This window comes from Semicossyphus pulcher, unplaced genomic scaffold (genome assembly GCF_022749685.1).
Source record: "Semicossyphus pulcher isolate SPU_LCO1_2020_fin unplaced genomic scaffold, fSemPul1.0.p SCAF_4, whole genome shotgun sequence".
Taxonomy (NCBI): domain Eukaryota; kingdom Metazoa; phylum Chordata; class Actinopteri; order Labriformes; family Labridae; genus Semicossyphus; species Semicossyphus pulcher.
The window spans coordinates 1,541,844-1,559,823 of NW_027211715.1; the positions used below are offsets into that span (position 1 = coordinate 1,541,844).

The following is a 17,980-nucleotide window of genomic DNA, read 5'->3' on the forward strand; positions in this document are numbered from 1 at the left end:
AAAGACATGGTCTGCATATTAACGGCTGCAGGGTCGGCTTTAGGCAGCAGAGCATGCTTTCTAAAAATACCTCGGGCTCCTCTGTGCATTTGGTGGTTTGGTTTTCAGCACCACGACCTCTCTGATATAATGTACAGCTTCTACGTTTGGTATGTTGATGGAATGAAAATGATCCAATAGAGACGTTTCAGTGAAACGACACACAATAGGCTGCGTACCCGATACTTCCTCCCTGTCTGTGTACAAAGCAGCCCACTTGTTTCTCTCATTGAGAGTAATTACAGCTAATTCACTTAGCAGAGGGTTGTTTCTCCCTGACGAGCTGTCATCACGCTGAACCCATCATCTCAGCCCTTAATCATATTTTTTTGAGGCTCGTGAAGAACTCGGGGAGCTAAATTCATACTCGAGGCTGAGGAGGATAATTAGCGCACTCAGAGGATTTAAAATTTCATCCACACAGTCGTTCCTGCTGTTGATTGTCACAACACACCTCAGGAGAACTTTCAGCGTGGAAGCAAATCTGAGGATGTAAATGTAACACTGGATCTACTTTGTTTAATAAGAGGATAAAATGAAGCAAAGAAGAAAAGACACTCACACTCTGGGGGGAAATAGAATTATACCAGCAAATATAAAGTAATGAAAGAAATCGTATAAAAACTAATTTTATTTATGTTACACTTAATTTTGAATTCAATACAGAAAGAAGAATTTTTCAGAGGTCTGATTTATCAGTATTTTCCCCAAAGTACAGAAGCCAAGAGCAGCCAAGCTTACAAAGTGTCATACTCTTATTGAACAGGGTATTATGCTAATTTCAAGCTTCATATTTGTGATACCTGTGGAGTAGCTTAGCATAATTTACAGTTTAAAAAACTCCTCATGTTTCTCACCCTGCTGCTCTGTGCAGGCCCTCATACAGCCTCTGCCTAAAAAAGACTCAGTCCGCACTGGCCCTTTAAGAAACCCCGCCCCTACAAGCCCACTTTCTTCTGATTGGCCAGCTCTCTGAAGCCTGCTGAGGCTACACTTTGTGACATCACAAAGTGCAGCATGTAGAAAAAACTTTGTGAAACCTAGCGTTCATAGCAGCCTGCAGATTACTCCAACATATGTTACCTACAGATCTGAAACTTCACCCACGTTTAGTCTGGACATCCAACATTGTATATAAATATGTATTGTATGTATTAAATGTGAAACAGCATAATACCCCCTCTTTAATGTCATAAAATTATTATTGTGTTATCTCAAAATAGCAATGATTGTGAGTTTGTTTATCTCATTATCTTATCAGTTAAAAAGGGCGAGCTCTCAACATAAGATATCGATAAGATTTTCTGCAGATTGAGGAATAATTTACAAAAATATGTGTCCAGTTCATTTGATCACACCTCATTTCAGCCTTCTAGACTTCAGGATGGATCCATCTCTGAACAGTGACTGAACTTCATCCAACCATCCGCTATCCACCGCTTATCCTGTTCAGGGTCAGAGGGGGCTGGCATTGGGCGAGAGGCAGGGTGGACTGAAGTTGATGCATTTATCAATAATGTGTACTCGGTTTAAAACGTAGAATAAGATTAAGTGTTTTCTTGTTATAACAGTTTGATTGACTGTTCTCACGATATCAAAGAGATAACCTCAGTGTTTAACTATGAAGCTCAACGACTGCTACTAAATTTCCAGTTGGCTTCAGTTAGCTAGAGCAAATGTATCTTCAATCAAAAGCAAAGCACGAAAGCAGAGAAAAATGAGTTTCCACTTTTTAAAATGTCATTGTCTCAAGACAGCAAAGCTTGTAGGCGCTTCATTCATCTTGTGACAAAAAAGGTTTCTCGAGATAAAATAATCGGTCACAAGAAAAGGACTTTTCTGTCGAGCTCAAAAGTGACTGTCAGGTGAACTAGCCGGGCGGATTCAAAATTGAACATTTAAATCTGACATTTCAAATAAAACATTATTAGTAATTAAAGGGGTCACACCCCTGTTTGAACACTTGGACATACATCAGCAGGATAAGAACTAACTATAATGACAGAAACCATGTTTGAGAAAAATGTGTTTGACGTGTATTTTGATTTTATAGTTTGACTCATGTCCCATCTGTTAACATGGAGGAGGCGGGCTTTATGAGCTATACTGCAGCCAGCCAGCAGGGGGCGACAGAGAGGGTTTGGCTTCACTTTAGGGAGCTGTCATGGCAGCCATCTTTTTATACAGTCTGTGGTTCACATAAAGAGGGTAAAAACCGTCCTGATTTCATTCGATATCGACAGCAATGAAGGATGTAAAAACAAGAACCAGTAAAGTCAGCCTGTTGTTGCAAATAAGACGTGTGAATGACAAACATTTATGAAATAATTTCTCTCAAATGTTTTTCAATTTTATTTAAATCAGTTTAATTGAACACTTCCACTTTGCCAAGATGATCCGTCCAGCTGACAGGTGTGGGATACCAAGATGCTGATTAAACAGCTTCATTATGACACAGGTGAGATTTGGGCCTTTCACATTAAAGGGATGCTCCTGAATGTTTCTTCAAACAACGCCACAGATATCACAGGTTCTGATCTGTATGCTTAATTTCCACCAGAGCTGTTTCCCATGAATGTAATGTTTATTTTATCACCAGTGAGCATCTGCGATGTTTTTTATGTAACCGCGTTACCAGATTTACAGATTTATTTACCTCAGCTGTCCACAGGGACAACGCTTTGCTTGCTTTAAATATATACGAGGAAGATACGAGGAAGAAACGATACGAGGAAGAAACACACACACCCTTAACACACACCCTTATTGAGAAACTTCTGTAGGCCGATTGCGTCACAGCAGCGTGTTGAAGGCTGTCCCATTTTAAAGGACCCTTCAGAATCATCCTCCTTTTTCCCGGACCACAAAGGATCCATCAGGAGCAACGTATCCCGAGGTTCATTGCGTGCCAATTCAAACAAGATGGCGGACTCTTAAGCGGCTGAGGAATACACTTTAAATGTAAAAGTTTTTGGTTTCAACTCAATCGAGATACAAAATATTAAAACACAAAAAGGGCCTTTAAGTTTTAAATTATCTTTAAAATAAGAGGTTATGTTTCAGTTATGTTTGCTAGTTAGCCTGCTAGCAACATGTTGCCAGGCGTCAGGTGTGACGCTTTGTGACGCAAGGTGAAAGGCGGGACCAGCTGGAGATGCAAACAGGAAGCTACTGTAGACCAGACCGTCTCAGTTCGGCCTCAGCGTCTACACAGGCTACGATGACTCATCCTCCGTGGACCTCGTCCTACGAAGGATGCAGCCCCTGACTTGAGACACAGCTCTTGGTTTGCTATAGCTTATAGCATACAGCTAGCTAGCAGCTAGCATGTGATTGGCTGTTTAGTTCAGGAAATATGTACGAACTATAGCTATAGAATTATAACTTGAAATGAAATGAAAATATAATAATTTATTGGTTAATTTTTACACACATTTTACACAGTTGATTCCACAGATATTTTATTTTTATAGGTCTGATGTATTTATGTACTTAATGTTGAACACTTTAAGGCTTTTATGCAAGCATCCTTTAATTAATTATTTTCACGGCGAACACTAAAGAACAGGATATAAAAGGGGAAGTTATAAAGGAGGTGTGTGGCATTGGTTTGCCGTCTGAAAGGATTCCTGGGCGCTCGGATAATAAATATAAAATCCTTCTTTAAATAAAGGATAAACCAACGCATTTCAACAGGGACAAGGTCACATGACGTCTTAATTCTGCCTCTTAAAGAGACCAAAACAAGACGAAAGAACTGTGAGGACACTCAGAGAGCCAAGGCAACACTTAACTCTCATAAACATAACGACAGATAACAAATGTTTGGGCAGAAAACTGCTCATGGAAGAAATGTTGACTTGTTCCTGAGTCGATCCTGTCCAAAGTTTAACAGGATCTAGTTTCATGAAAATCCACCATCCACCATTGTAAACCAATAGAGATCAAGTTAAGGACGATATCAATGTCATGTCAGTGTAGGTGAACAGATGACGGCCTCCTACTGTGTGAAAATGCTCGTAATGACTCCCTGGATGGTACTTGTTCAAAGGACAAGTGGCTCATTTTACAACTAATACACCGAGTGATACAATAAAGACATGGTGACACAGAGACTGAAGGACACTCACACAGTACAGTACTACATCAATAAATGGTTTAGCAGCACGTTCCTTATTAAAAAAATAATAAAATGCTCTCATTACTGAAAAGAGTCCTAAACGAGGGAGAAGTACATTTCTTTGGTGAGGCCTGGGAAGGTACGCAGGTGTGCGCCTGGGAAGGTAAGCAGGTGGACGGTGTTTCATTGGAGGATTTGTTAACGTAGAGGACGGCCAGCAGGAATATATTTCAAAAGCTGTGGCTGAATATTTACCGGATTTCGAAGATGAGGCATTTGAGTTTGATGGCCGGGGGTGTCCAGGGATGACACAGAACGCTGTGTAACCATGTCAGAGGATGTCCCTCCTCTGATCAACAGGCTGTGCTGCAGACTCTTTCATGTGCCCGAAATAAGCTGGAGGAGACGACTAAGACCACAGGGACCAAACGGGCAGCGATCTATCGAGTAAGTAGACCGAACATATTTACATGCATCTGAAATGTCACAGTTTCTGTGACACAAAAAGGATCTTACTCTTTAAAAAAAGGACGATCTTTGTAGGGATCACTTCTGTAATGTTGTCGGACACCTGGAGCAACAATCTGAACCTGTCAGTGGTAAAAACACTTTTAGGGGACGCACTTCGGGCGCATTTGCCCCAGTCCGTACCGCAGCTACTGGACCGATTCCAAAACTTTTTGTTCCTGTGAGTCATTTCAACACAAATGTGTACAAATAGGGCCCAGGTTTAAAAATACTGAACATCTCTTTTAAGTTGAATTGACACAGGCACAAGTGGAGTCCATGGACTGTATAAAGAGATGACAGCTCCCCAAAGGTGAAGCTAAAACCTCTCTTAATTAGTTATTTGATGCTATAAAAAGGGGGTGTGGCCTCATGATTGACAGCTCTGTTGACAAATGGGGCTCCTGCAGCGTTCTGTTCCAGAGTAGCAGAGTAGAGGAGGAACGGCGAGAGGAGACGTAACTAACACTAACACTACAGTCAGTGAACTTTCCATCAGCGTGAATATCTGCTTCAGACCGACACAAGAAGCTGTTCTGCTGCAGACTGAGCCCACCTGAGGGCTCCAACACGCCAAGGACACCTGAGGGCTCCAACACGCCAAGGACACCTGAGGGCTCCAACACGCCAAGGACACCTGAGGGCTCCAACACGCCAAGGACACCTGAGGGCTCCAACACGCCAAGGACACCTGAGGGCTTCCCTTAGAGACCTCTATGTTACGGTTTCAGTAGAAACAAAAAGGTGAGGACGCAGAAGAAGACATATATAAGGTTTAATTAATAAAAGGCAAATATGCAAAAACAAAATCTAAACTCCAACAAAAGACAAAAAAGGAAAATCAAAAGACACAGCAAAAAACTTACAAACAAAACCAGGAAACAGGTAATCCAAGGGAACACAAGGAGCCACGAGGAAATCAGGGGAGGCACGAAGATAATCCAAAATAGACACGAGGAACAAAATCACAGAAGGAAGGTCAAAGACACCGACTCAACTCCACAGGAAGGACGACAATGAACTGGCACTGAAGTGTAGGAACACAGAGACTAAATACACACAGGGTAATCAGGGACAGGTGAGACTAATTAACACAGGTGAACACAATGAGGGCAGGGCACACAATCTAAAGGCAGGAAACAGAACAAAGGAAGGAAGTAAAACAAGACATGACATACAAGGGGCGAGAACTACAAAATAAAACAGGAAACACTAGAAACCAAACGCAGGACTACAAAGTAAAACAGGAAATTCTCTACAAGAAATGCACAACTAAAAGACAGGAACACAATATACTAAATACAAAACTAAACAACAAGAACTCAAGACAAGAAGAGACAAAGGAAAACAGGAAATAATATCTAAACACCAAAATACAAATCAACAACATAACTAAACTAGAATGACTCATGACAGCCTGTAAATCTGCAGACATCCATGCATACAGGTTTTTTCTCTGTAGATGTTGCATGATTTTGTGAGTCACATGTGGAAGTGCCACTGGGTTTTGGGATCCAGGAGGGGATGGTGGTGGGAGGTCTTCTGCCCTTTTTAAAGAGACGGCTGGAGGCTCGGAAAACCCCAAACTAAAGGTTATGGAACAGAGAAAATATCCCAGTTTTTGGTGCTAATATGTCTCATCATACACGCTGCTGTTCTGTGAGCTGAACATGTCTCTGAGGTTGTTGTTCTTGTTCAGAAGCTGCTTCCTGTCCAACCATTTAGCTCTGATTGAAGCTTAATTGAGAACCTTTTAGTTGCATCAGTTCCGATCAGTGGTTCACGCCTTGTGTTGATTCTTCTGAATTATTCTCAGAGTCAAAGATTCTTCTACGCCTCTAAATTTTGCTGTACGGTATATTCTATGCATTGCTGAATTGACGGGGTCAGGAGGTCACATTCTGATCTTTAGTGTACTGAAGCCGATAACTGAAGTGACTTTAAGACGGCCACACTGATGCTTTAATGTCCCTCTTGTTAAAAGAATCACAGTTTTTCTAAGTGTTAATATGTGGATTTGTTAATAGAGTAAATTAGACTCTGTAGTCAGCTAAAGGACGAGAAGGGGAGTCTTTGTTAAGCGAACTCATCGGGACTCTGTGACCCTAAAGTCTCTCTCCGCTCGGGGTAAGTTTGAAATCTTCAGACTTCCTGCCGTCTGCGGCTCGGATCATTTCCTCTCTCAGGCCGCTTAACGCCGCTGGTCCACTTCAGCTCCTGATTGCAGACTTCAGCCTTTGATCAGTTGCTGGGCGGACAAAGAAGCAAAACGTCAGGTGCGCAGCAATCAGCTGAAGGGACACCGGAATTTGTTTCGCCTCCAAAATAAAAGCTTTTGAAGCCTCTTTGTCTCAGAGTATGAAGGCAGAGGATGAAAAGAATAAATTGGAGAGGAATACGATTTTTTAAAAAGTAAAGGTACAAGAGAAAAATCAGAGGAGGAGGATTTTTTTTACTTTAAAATGATAGAAATGAAGCCGAAATGTTCAAAATTCTTCCTCAAATTATTTTTTAATACCTGGAACTAAAAGCCTACTTAATTGTATTTGACACTTTTCTCGAAGTGAAAAATTAAAAAACAATCTTCCTTCTCTCTTTCTTTCCTTGTGCCTGACCATAATAATCACCAGAGTTAGATGATACCTCTGTATTTTGTTTGTTTTTGTTTAGTAAACATTCTAATAGTTTAAATTGGCAGATATTCTCTTTGGCTACATCTTTGTTTGTAATATCACGTTCTGCAGGGTGATGGAAGATAGCCTCCATCGCCCACAAATCGTTACAGTGAGACGTTTATTGTGAAAATATAACCGGATATGGTACTTATTTTTACTATGCCACCATTGACTTCAGTGACAAAAAGCAACAGTGCGCTCCGCGGCGTCCGCACATCCCGCAGCCCGCACTGATAATAAACCGGCTGACCGGAGGGAAGCGCGCGCTCCCGGAGGATCAATAATAATTCATATTAATAATTAATCATTTAAACTGGTGCCTTTCCTAATTACAGAACAATCTGGGGAACATGGAAGATTTTGGGAAAGTGTCATTATTGAAGCTCAGGTGTCCAGTCATGTTTGACTCCTGCGTAAAGTGGAGCGCAGCGCGCGGACGCGTAACTGGACTCATTGGTTGTCTGTGCGCGTGAGATGAAAAAGCTCTACAATGATCCTGGCTTTGAATTAACTATGGGCGCGAATATTCCTGAGTCCAACTCCAGCGGCAACTTGACTCCCGCGGTGTCCGAGGCTGGGACCGTCCTCCCGGGCTACCTGGTGGTGATCCTCTCGGTCCTCATGGTGACTCTGGTTGTCGTGGTGGTGGCTGGGAACGCGCTGGTCATCATGGCTTTTATTGTGGATAAAACCCTGAGGACTCAGAGCAACTACTTCTTTCTCAACCTGGCTATATCTGATTTTCTTGTAGGTGAGTTGGAGTCTCTCCATCTTCTTCTTTTCCTCCCAAATTCTTTTGTTCCCCCTGTGAGGAAACCCTCTGACAGGCTTTTTGCCCACGCCCCAAACACGGTGGAATCTCCCTTTATTCTAATTAGAGTGAGTCAGAGGTGTTCAGAGGCGAGTTTATGTGACCTCAGCGTCCTTCTGCTTCATTCATGTGTCACATTACCTTTGAGCATCGCTCTGTTTTAAATCAGTCAGCCCTCCTTTTGTGCTGCTCCTGTCTGCAGCATCCGCAAAATACATCCCACCTTCTGCAAACCAGAGAGCAGCCTGTTCCCAAAATCTCTCTGTGTGATATGCAGCCATTTTTCTGTCTCCTGCTTTGGAGAGGTGTGGATTTTAATACAGTAGTCTTTGGAGGGTTGAATTATCATGCAGTGTGTGTGTGTGTGTGTGTGTGTGTGTGTGTGTATGTGTGTGTGCGTGTGTTGCAGGTGCGTTCTGCATCCCAGTGTACATCCCGTACAACCTGACGGGCCGCTGGATGCTGGGTAAGGGTCTCTGCAAGGTGTGGCTGATCATGGACTACCTGCTCTGCACCGCCTCAGTCTTCAACATCGTCCTCATCAGTTATGACCGCTTCCTGTCTGTCACACGAGCAGTAAGTAGAGAGCACACACACGTAGCTGACACACTAACACAGTTACTCTGCAGCCAGGAGTCATTTACATTCACAGCTTTGTTCCTGGTTTTAATCCATAAAGTCAGTCTGAACACTCAGCGTCATCCGTCTGCTTCGTTTGGTTAATAAAGATTTTCAATACAAACATTAGCAGCTGTCTGTACGGACAAATATAAAAAGTTAAAGCGACGCTCCTTCACTCTCACACTTTGTGATGTCTTCCGTTTCTCTGGAGGAGCTTTTCTAAGTATGAACAGAATGACCCTGAAGTTGTCTCACAGTCTCACAGCCGTTAACGTCATGTGTCAATCAGCATGACAAACTATTGTATGTTGGAGGTATATTTCCTGCCTGTGACAGGAAATGCTTTAGGAAGTCAGCTCATGTAGTTATGGAGTCAGGATGTCCGCTGGGTGGTGTCCGGGGTGATGGATGGGTCAGAGAACACGGGACTTGTGCTGGGGTAACTGGGGTTCCCCTTCCAGGTGAGACTCAAAAGTTCAGTTGCGACGGTCAGGACTGAACTCCCTTATGTTCCAGTTTTCTTGATGGACTGTATTTCAACAGAAGCCATTTTTTCTAACCCTAATCAGGTCATTTTGGTGTCTTCATGTAAACTGATTATTTTGGGATCCAAACTTTTTCGGTTCGGTTCAGAAAATATCGTGTTTGGGCCGAAATAAAACACTCTGACTGATTTCACCTGGAGAGGAAGGATTTCCTTTTCCATAACAACCTCCAGAGACCAACAAATCCACCTGAATCTGTCGCTAATTTAAAACAAATTCAAGAAAACGTGTCCTTATTTCAAAAAAGTGCAGTGATGTAAGATACTGCAATATTTCACTGCAACTTTGAAATTATTGTATTTCAACGAAGGCAGATGTATGTACTGAAACAACCTGGAAAGGGGACCAGGATACTTCACGGAGGTGCTAAACTTCGCCATGTGAAGGTTCTCAGTCATCAGGTCGCGGTAACTCTGAGCTTAATCCAAAAGGCAGCTGGAGCTGAAGTTCTTGAAAATGTTTCACCTCTCATCCAACAGGCTTCTTCAGTTCTGCACAGACGGAGCTAGAATATAAGCCTCTGTAGGTCATTAGTGTGATAATAGATGTCGTCTTCACTTGAAGTGAAAATGATTTCTGTAGTCTGCTTATTTCGTGGCCGTCCTTTCACACTCTCGCACCAGTCGAAGGTTTTTCATCCCAAAATGTGAAGCAACATGTCTGTGAAGGTTCTCAGCAGAACTGTTGCATGTGCACAGCGCCTCGCACAGGGTCCGCAGCAACACTTGGCAACACAGACCTGGCAACCCGGCTTCACATCCTGGATTTTTATTTTACTATATATAATATTTTTAAGACTGTTGTTGACCCACCATGATTCAGTGCTCAGTCTCGCTGCTCACTGCAAAGACGAAGGGGAAACAATGTCGGGACGCGACAGAGTTCGTGAACACGAGTCGGGTGCTGAGGAAAGGAAAATAATTTTAAATAAGGAAGAATCAGAAGTCACTGTGAGGATCGCTGGATACATTTGTCTGCACTTCCGGAGATGTGATGGCTGAGCGGGTGTGCGAAGGTAGCGTGTGTGATGTGACCGTGATTTATGCGCATGCATGTCAGTGAGCAGGGCCTTCATGGTGATGGTAATTGACCCATCGCTAAGCCCCTCCCTTGAACGGCCACTGTCCAATCCTACGTTAGCAACCGTGACTAGGCGCGGGAGGCCTGCCAAGCTTTCAGAAGGAGAAATGGTCTTACGGTGTGCATATGGAATCTACAAGTCCGACAGCAGATATCCTCAAAGTTTAGAGGCGGCTAGCATACTTCTCCAAATCCGAAAACTCGAGAGGAGAGACGTCGGACATGGATTAAAAATTGTGAAAGACACTCGCAGCTTAGATCAACAAAAAGTCCTTTGTTTGCTCCAAGATAAGACACTGGCTAACTTGGCTAGGTTAGCATGTTAGCAAATAAAGACGGTTGAATATTAATTACAAGTTAATCCAGAGCAGAGTTTGGATCAAGCCCACGATGTGCGAGCGATTTCCTGAAGCAAAATGAAAAAGTGGGATCATTTAGTTTTGCTAACAATGGGCAGAAACATATCAGATAATGAAAGTTACAGGGAGTCAGAACTAAACATTAGCTTAAAATAAAATATTGACTGAAATCATTGTTGTTCCTGTGTATGATCCTGAACATGAATTGTAAAGACGTGGGGGGGCTGACCCTTGCTTTGAGGCCGCTCAGCTTTTGCCTCGATGTTTACGTCCTCTTCACTCTCAACACTCCGCTGACACATTATGTTCTGGATGTAGCTTTCAAATGCGCGTTGTCGTCCTTTCTGTCGACTTCTCGCTGATATTTGGAACAATTTTTCCAGAAATTTGCTATGATTTCCATCGGAACATCTCTCACTGTTATAGTTGAAAATGGCAAACTACTTAACCCTAAAGAACTATACTATAAAGAGCATACTAATGACCTACAGAGGCTGATAGCTCCGTCCACCAGAAGAAGCCTTTGGGATGAGAGGTGAAACGTCTTCAAGAACTTCAGTCCAGCTGCCTCTTGGTGTAATCTGTGAATACTTTGTGTTTAACCAAGGGCATGATCAACAGTGCTGGTGTTATTGGCTGCTCACAAATTATTTATTAAACTATCAAAATGATGTACACTCTACCTTTTGTGGAGTTATTGAGTACATATCGTACTCGAAGTGATCGTACATCAGTGAGCACTAAATAAGCGTCTTTAGACTAAAGCTGTCACAGATGTCGTCGTTACCTCTCCTTGGTTTGACACACAGCTTGACAAGCACGACCTAGTGATTGGTTTATCATTAACCTCTCCCTCCCTGCAACGCTCATTGCATCATTCAAAGGTCTGACCCCATGACTGTATATAAAGATGGACGACGCGTCTCCGCCTCCTTTTGTTATACGAAGGGAAGCCCCCAGTATCTTGTACATATCGAGGCTGTGCAGTAGAGATCGGCTAGTCGAGCTGCAGTATTGATGTCCCGCCCAAAACACACCTTTACCTCAGGTGTCCTTGGCGTGTTGGAGCCCTCAGGTGTCCTTGGCGTGTTGGAGGCCTCAGGTGGGCTCAGTCTGCAGCAGAACAGCTTCTTGTGTCGGTCTGAAGCAGATATTCACGCTGATGGAAAGTTCAATGACTGTAGTGTTAGTGTTAGTTACGTCTCCTCTCGCCGTTCCTCCTCTACTCTGCTACTCGGGAACAGAACGCTGCAGGAGCCCCATTTGTCCACAGAGCTGTCAATCATGAGGCCACACCCCCTTTCTATAGCATCAAATAACTAATTACAAGTAAACTTGTCAGAAAAATGAACACTGTATTTGTATTTGACGTGTATTTTGATTTTATAGTTTGACTCATGTCCCATCTGTTAACATGAAGGAGGCGGGCTTTATGAGCTATACTGCAGCCAGTCAGCAGGGGGCGACAGAGAGGGTTTGGCTTCACTTTGAGGGAGCTGTCATGTCGGCCATCTTTTTATACAGTCTATGGTCTGAACTCGTAAACGTATAAAAAGGTTTATATAAACAGATTTGTTGATGTTCTCCACCCTGCAAGCGCACTTCCTTTTAAATAAGGCGGGGTTTATGTACACGTCGCTGCTGATTGGCTGAAACCTCTGACACACCCTCCAAACGAGAGCAAACATGGTCGTATGACATCGTTTTGAGGATTCATGTCGTTCAATCCATAAACTGGAGATTAATGATGCAGCCTGTTTTACAAATGAGAACGCCCCAGGCAACATTTAAGAGTCAGGAAAGTTTCATTAAACCTGCTGTCGAGAAGAATTATGGGAAATGTAGGATTCTGCCCTTCTTTATAATTTATATGAACACAGAGAAGCCTTTGAGAGCAGCAGACAGACAGACAGTGTGACACAACCTGCTGTTTGGTGGTTATTTTTAACACTGCATGGTCACTATTAGTCATCAATTCTTCTTTTTTCAAAGGTTAAACTGACTTAAATGATCTCCCAGACAACATGTTCGACTGTTTCTGATTGGCTGAAATGTTTCCATGTAGATCAGTTTAATAATGTTATTTTTAATGTCTCAGATTTGTCGCCTCATGACGCCGTCTCTTTGCTTGTGGTTGATAGTTTGATCTCAGAGGCTTTGTGGGAAGTTAAATTCATGTATTTATACATTTTCAATCCACAGAGAGGAATTGTCTCATTTACAAGGGAAATTGGAGTCTTTTACTTTACCCGTGACGACCCTCGAGGCTGCGCCAGAATCAGTTATTAGCATCATGAAGTGTTTCTATTTGATTATTTATTGACTCAGAGGATTTTTGCTCTTTAACCGTCGTCACATTAGGAGCGTCTTCTCTCCCAGAGACACGCCGAGCTGCTGCAGAGACATCTGATGGTTGGAGGCAAAGAAAAGATAAAAACAACAGAAATAGAGAGAGAGTGAGAGATGCTGTGATAGACGAGTTTAGACTGAGAGGAGCTGGAGTGAAAATGGAGCGAGGGAGAGGAGAATGAGTGCCGGGCGAGGGCGAGGATCAGGAGAAACCAGATGTCTCTTTCACACTCTTTCTCTGACACCCCCCCCCCCTTATTGGCTTCAGAGAATAAGGGCCTCATGAGTGGGTTTTATTTACAGTGTCTGTGTGCTGCTCAGAGGAAACAATACAAACTGGCTTCATCTGAACAAAGAGCAGAAATGTTTGTACGTGTGCAGCTGCGGCTGTTTCAGATCTAGACTTCGTGTTCCTGCTGCTTTCTGTGAGTCACTCTGTGCCTCTTTTTTGACACAGGTTAAATACAGAGCGCAGAGAAACATGACCCGCCAGGCTGTGCTAAAGATGGTGGCTGTGTGGGCGCTCGCCTTCCTCCTCTACGGCCCCGCCATCATCTTCTGGGAGGCGATCAGAGGACACAGCGTCGTCCCGTCTCACGAGTGTTACGCTGAGTTTTATTTCACCTGGTACTTTCTGCTCAGCGCCTCCACCTTTGAGTTCTTCACCCCGTTTGTGTCGGTGGCTTTCTTCAACCTGAGCATTTACCTGAACATCCACCGCAGGAACAAGAACGGGGGAGCCTGCTCAGAGGACGAGGTAAAGGTGCAGAGGATCAGTAAGAAGCACAAAGACGGAGCGGGCTGGTCCGTGTTTTTTGTGAAGACTCGGAAGGTGTCGTGCAGCGAGCCTGCTGCCATCTCTCCAGTTATTGAGGACGAGGATGTCATATCCTCCAGCGGGGACCCGACCACCAGTCAGGTCTTCATGCAGAGGGAGAAGTTATCTCCCAACAGAAAGAACTCCAGGCTGTTTCAGCACTCGGCCTCCTGCGTGGCGCCCGCACGCAGGACGCAGGGATCTCGCCTTACACGAGACAAAAAGATTGCCAAATCTTTGGCAATCATTGTCTGCATTTTTGGGATTTGCTGGGCTCCTTACACCCTCCTAATGATTATCCGTGCTGCCTGCAGCGGTAAATGTGTGCCAAACTACTGGTACGATATTACATTCTGGCTCCTGTGGCTGAACTCAGCCATCAACCCGTTCCTGTACCCGCTGTGCCACAGCAGCTTCCGAAGGGCTTTCTCCAAGATACTGTGTCCTAAAAGACAATCGGTCCAGCCTCAGATCGAGGCTCAGTCCTGTTAGAGGAACTCTATTGCACTTCCATGCTTTATGAATGCAGTAACTGTTGTTGGTCAAACACTGTAAAAACCCATCTACTGTTCTTCCATTGAAAAATCCAGATTCAAAAATATGAGAAATGTTTGCATTGAAGGGACACTCCGCTGTTTTTTAACCCACGGTCTGTTTTTACATGTTTGAGCTCAAAGGTACAAAACGTTTGTTAATGGCTCCAGCAGATTGTTTCAGCCTGCAGGAGCCTCACAGGTGTGAGGACCGTCCCTGACACGTTCTTGTTGTTTCCACCGACAGGCTCAGATTGTTCTGTGTCTGATATCATTACAGAAAGGATCCACACACACACACACACACACACACACACACACACACACACACACTCACACACACAGAGACCTTTTTGTTGGAATTAAAGGACTTTTTACATCACTCTCTTTAAAGCCACCAGACTCCATCTGCGAAAATAGTCATTTTTCCTCACAGAACAACGTAGTTGTTTGTCTAATGCTTTGTGCATTGGTTAGCTGCTTTGTGTTGTTGTTTGTTACACAAATAAAATGTTGGATCTGAACAAACCATTTAAAAAATATAAAAATTTGCACAGTGACCAGAACAAACTAACCAATCAAGGCAGGCGTACACCAGGAACTCCCATGTTAAATGATCGTTTTTATGAATGGAGTCTGGTGTGTCTGCAGAGAGCGATGTAACGTCTGTCTGTGGTTAAAACAATCATCTTCCTCTGTAACAAAAAGGTCTATCTCTGTAGGGATCCTTTCTGTCATGTTGTCAGACACTTAGAATAACAATCTGAGCCTGTCAGTGGAAACAACAAGAACTTCTAGTGGACGCACTCTGATCGAATTTGCTCCCAAGAGGATTACTTAGCAGCCATTACAGCCGTGTTTCCGTTGACACTTGAAGCTTTCTACTGAAGCAATTTCAAAACAATTTAAACACTTTGGTTATTACATATTTGTAAAAATAAGACTCTGGTTTAAAACTACTGGAATTCCTGTTTAAAGTGAATTGTGTGAAGATTGTCACATTATATCTGACAGCAATACGACAAATCAACATGAAATATGAGCGGAGAAAAAAGACTAATAATAATAATGATTAAACTTTAATAAAAGGGTGGAGAAGTGGAGTCTTACAGCACCTTTTAAAGCAGATATAATTGCACCTTGATTAAAAGTGGATGTCAGATTTGAAGCGATGCACCACATCCTGATATCAGAACGTATTCATGCCTCCTCAGATCTCTGTAAGTAGGACAGGAAGCAGTGACGTGGTTTTTGGCTTTCTCAGCACTCACTGCTTTATGTGCTGACGGCTGCGAGAGGATGACTTATGCTGCCGGAAAGATTTTGATGACCATAATTGAGATATTATACAAGAACTACAGCAAGTTGTAAATGATGGTCTGTGTGGAAGAAAGCAGAGCGCAGAGAAACAACAGAACACCTTTTAACTCCTACTGAGACCGAACTGATGTGGAGGAAGGATTTTACGGTCTTTTATGGTTTTATAGTGTTTCATAGTGTCTCTGCCTGCAAATGAAACCCTTTTACTTCAGAGTTTTAAAAACATCGCTGCAGAAAAAAGCCTTTTCCACACGTCTTCAGAAAGATTTTTCATGCCTCTCATCATGCAGCAATAGGACGATGGATGCTCCGTCCTCAAAGTTCAAAGCACCTGAAAAGAAGAGAATAACCTGCGTTTGTTTACTGACCACTTAGTGAACTTTTATCACACTGAGTCAACACTGGATCTGCACTTAATCTTAAAAGATGTCCTTGTTGATGATAAACATGTAAAGCACTATGACATGAGAGTATTAAAAGTTTTGTACAATATCTATGCCAAACTAGATGGTTGTTCTTTACGTGCGGTGTTTATTCAGAGACTGGTTTGTTTGCGTCTTGGCTTTGAATGTGTGTCGGTGTAAGTAGCTAAAGAAAAAATAAAAAGAAGACTGCCAACTAAGGAGGTATACTTGCTTTTAAATTGCTTCCACGCGTGTCCTGCGTGTGTTTGGACCGTCGGCTGTGCACATCCTCAAAAATGAACGCTATGCAGACGAGCTGCAGTCTGCACATGAGCAGTAGGGGCAGTGTAGAGGCAGAGGGGATGTGACAGGGTCGACAGCAGCAGGGACAACAATGGTAGAAAGTTCTGAAGACGAGCTGATAGACCGAGTCCTCAATGATCCACAGCTGTACGATGTGTCGCTGCCGCTGCACAGAGACAAACATGCCTGTCAAACAGCTGCAGACAGATAAGTTCTGTTTTAGAAGTCGACGTGGAAACCTGCAAAACTAAATGGAAAGTCTGGGAGCGTTACGTCCGTGCACGGAGGAACATGTTGGAGAGACGGAGCGGGGACGGAGCAGACGGTGTGTTCTGTCCACCGCTCATGGTTACGTAATATTGTCTGTCACCGGGTCAGTCACAGTAAACTCCCCATATGCGGTGTAGTTCATATATTTCAGTGATAAACACAGAGCTGTAGAGCGGCATCAGGCTTCATGATCAAAGTTTCATGGGATGTGAAGCCAGGGTTTCCAGGTCCGTGCTTTTTCCAGCTGAATTAGGCGACTTTTAAAGTGTCTTTAGAGGCGCGAGGCCCTGTGCGGTTGCACACTTCACACAGCCCATGTGCCGGTTCTGAGTCTGTTTGGAATGTCAAAGACACCTATTGGGTTTTGCGGCCCGGAATCGGTCCGCGGACCGGGGATTGGGAACCCCTGGTCTAAGCAACTTATTGTGGCCCACTTTCATGGTTATTTGTCCTTCAGCGGCCTTTGGAGCCAGGTCAGTCTCAAAAAGAATAAATGCACACAAAAGGATTCACAAATATATTTAACGATTTATTAATGAATGATTCTGTTCAAAAAAATGTTTCACTGCACACAAAAATATTTGTCCTTCTATATAAATGTAACAAACAATCCACACATAATAAACAAAAACATTTTTGGACGTGGTGACATTTATATACAACCCGTTTAACCTGCATTTACGAAGCGTTGTTGGTTTGTGGACTCCCCTGTGTGTATCTTGAGACTCCCCTGCCGTGGCTCGATCCACAAAAGTGTTTTTTGTGTAAGTGCTTTTTACTCTTTTTGAGACTGATCGGGCTCCATCGTGGCCTTAGCAGTTATGACGAGATAAAAGATAAAAGAGTGAGAAAGTCCACACAGGGAGGAGGTCGGGTTGTTCAGATGAGTCAGACGTTCATCCAGGAGACGCTGTGTAAAACGTGACTAACATTTAATGCAATAATTTGCTCGTTCTGTTGACATACAAACACGTTACAAAGACAACATTAATTTTGTTTTAACTCATAAACTTTTCTGTTTTTCATTCATCAGTTAACCCAGGTAACTGATATATGAGAAGCTGATGTATCCACAGAGAGGTCATCTTTTGGTTTGTGCATTGCAGCTTTTAGCAATAGGACGCAGCTGCAGAGGAGGAAAGGATAGCATAGGCTAAGCTATCAAAGCTATTCAGCCCATTTCAAAAGCTTTTTCATTAGCTGGATAATTAGCGAGTTAGCGACAGT

General features: G+C 43.2%; 1 protein-coding gene across 1 annotated transcript; it reads left to right on the forward strand.

The window, feature by feature from the left end:
* Positions 1-7,827: 7,827 nt before the first annotated feature.
* Positions 7,828-14,588, forward strand: LOC138607663 (histamine H3 receptor). Its single transcript, XM_069680305.1, has 3 exons — positions 7,828-8,092; positions 8,562-8,728; positions 13,564-14,588. Exons 1-3 carry the CDS (start codon positions 7,855-7,857, stop codon positions 14,413-14,415), a joined length of 1,257 nt encoding a protein of 418 aa, XP_069536406.1. The 5' UTR covers positions 7,828-7,854; the 3' UTR covers positions 14,416-14,588.
* Positions 14,589-17,980: the final 3,392 nt, after the last annotated feature.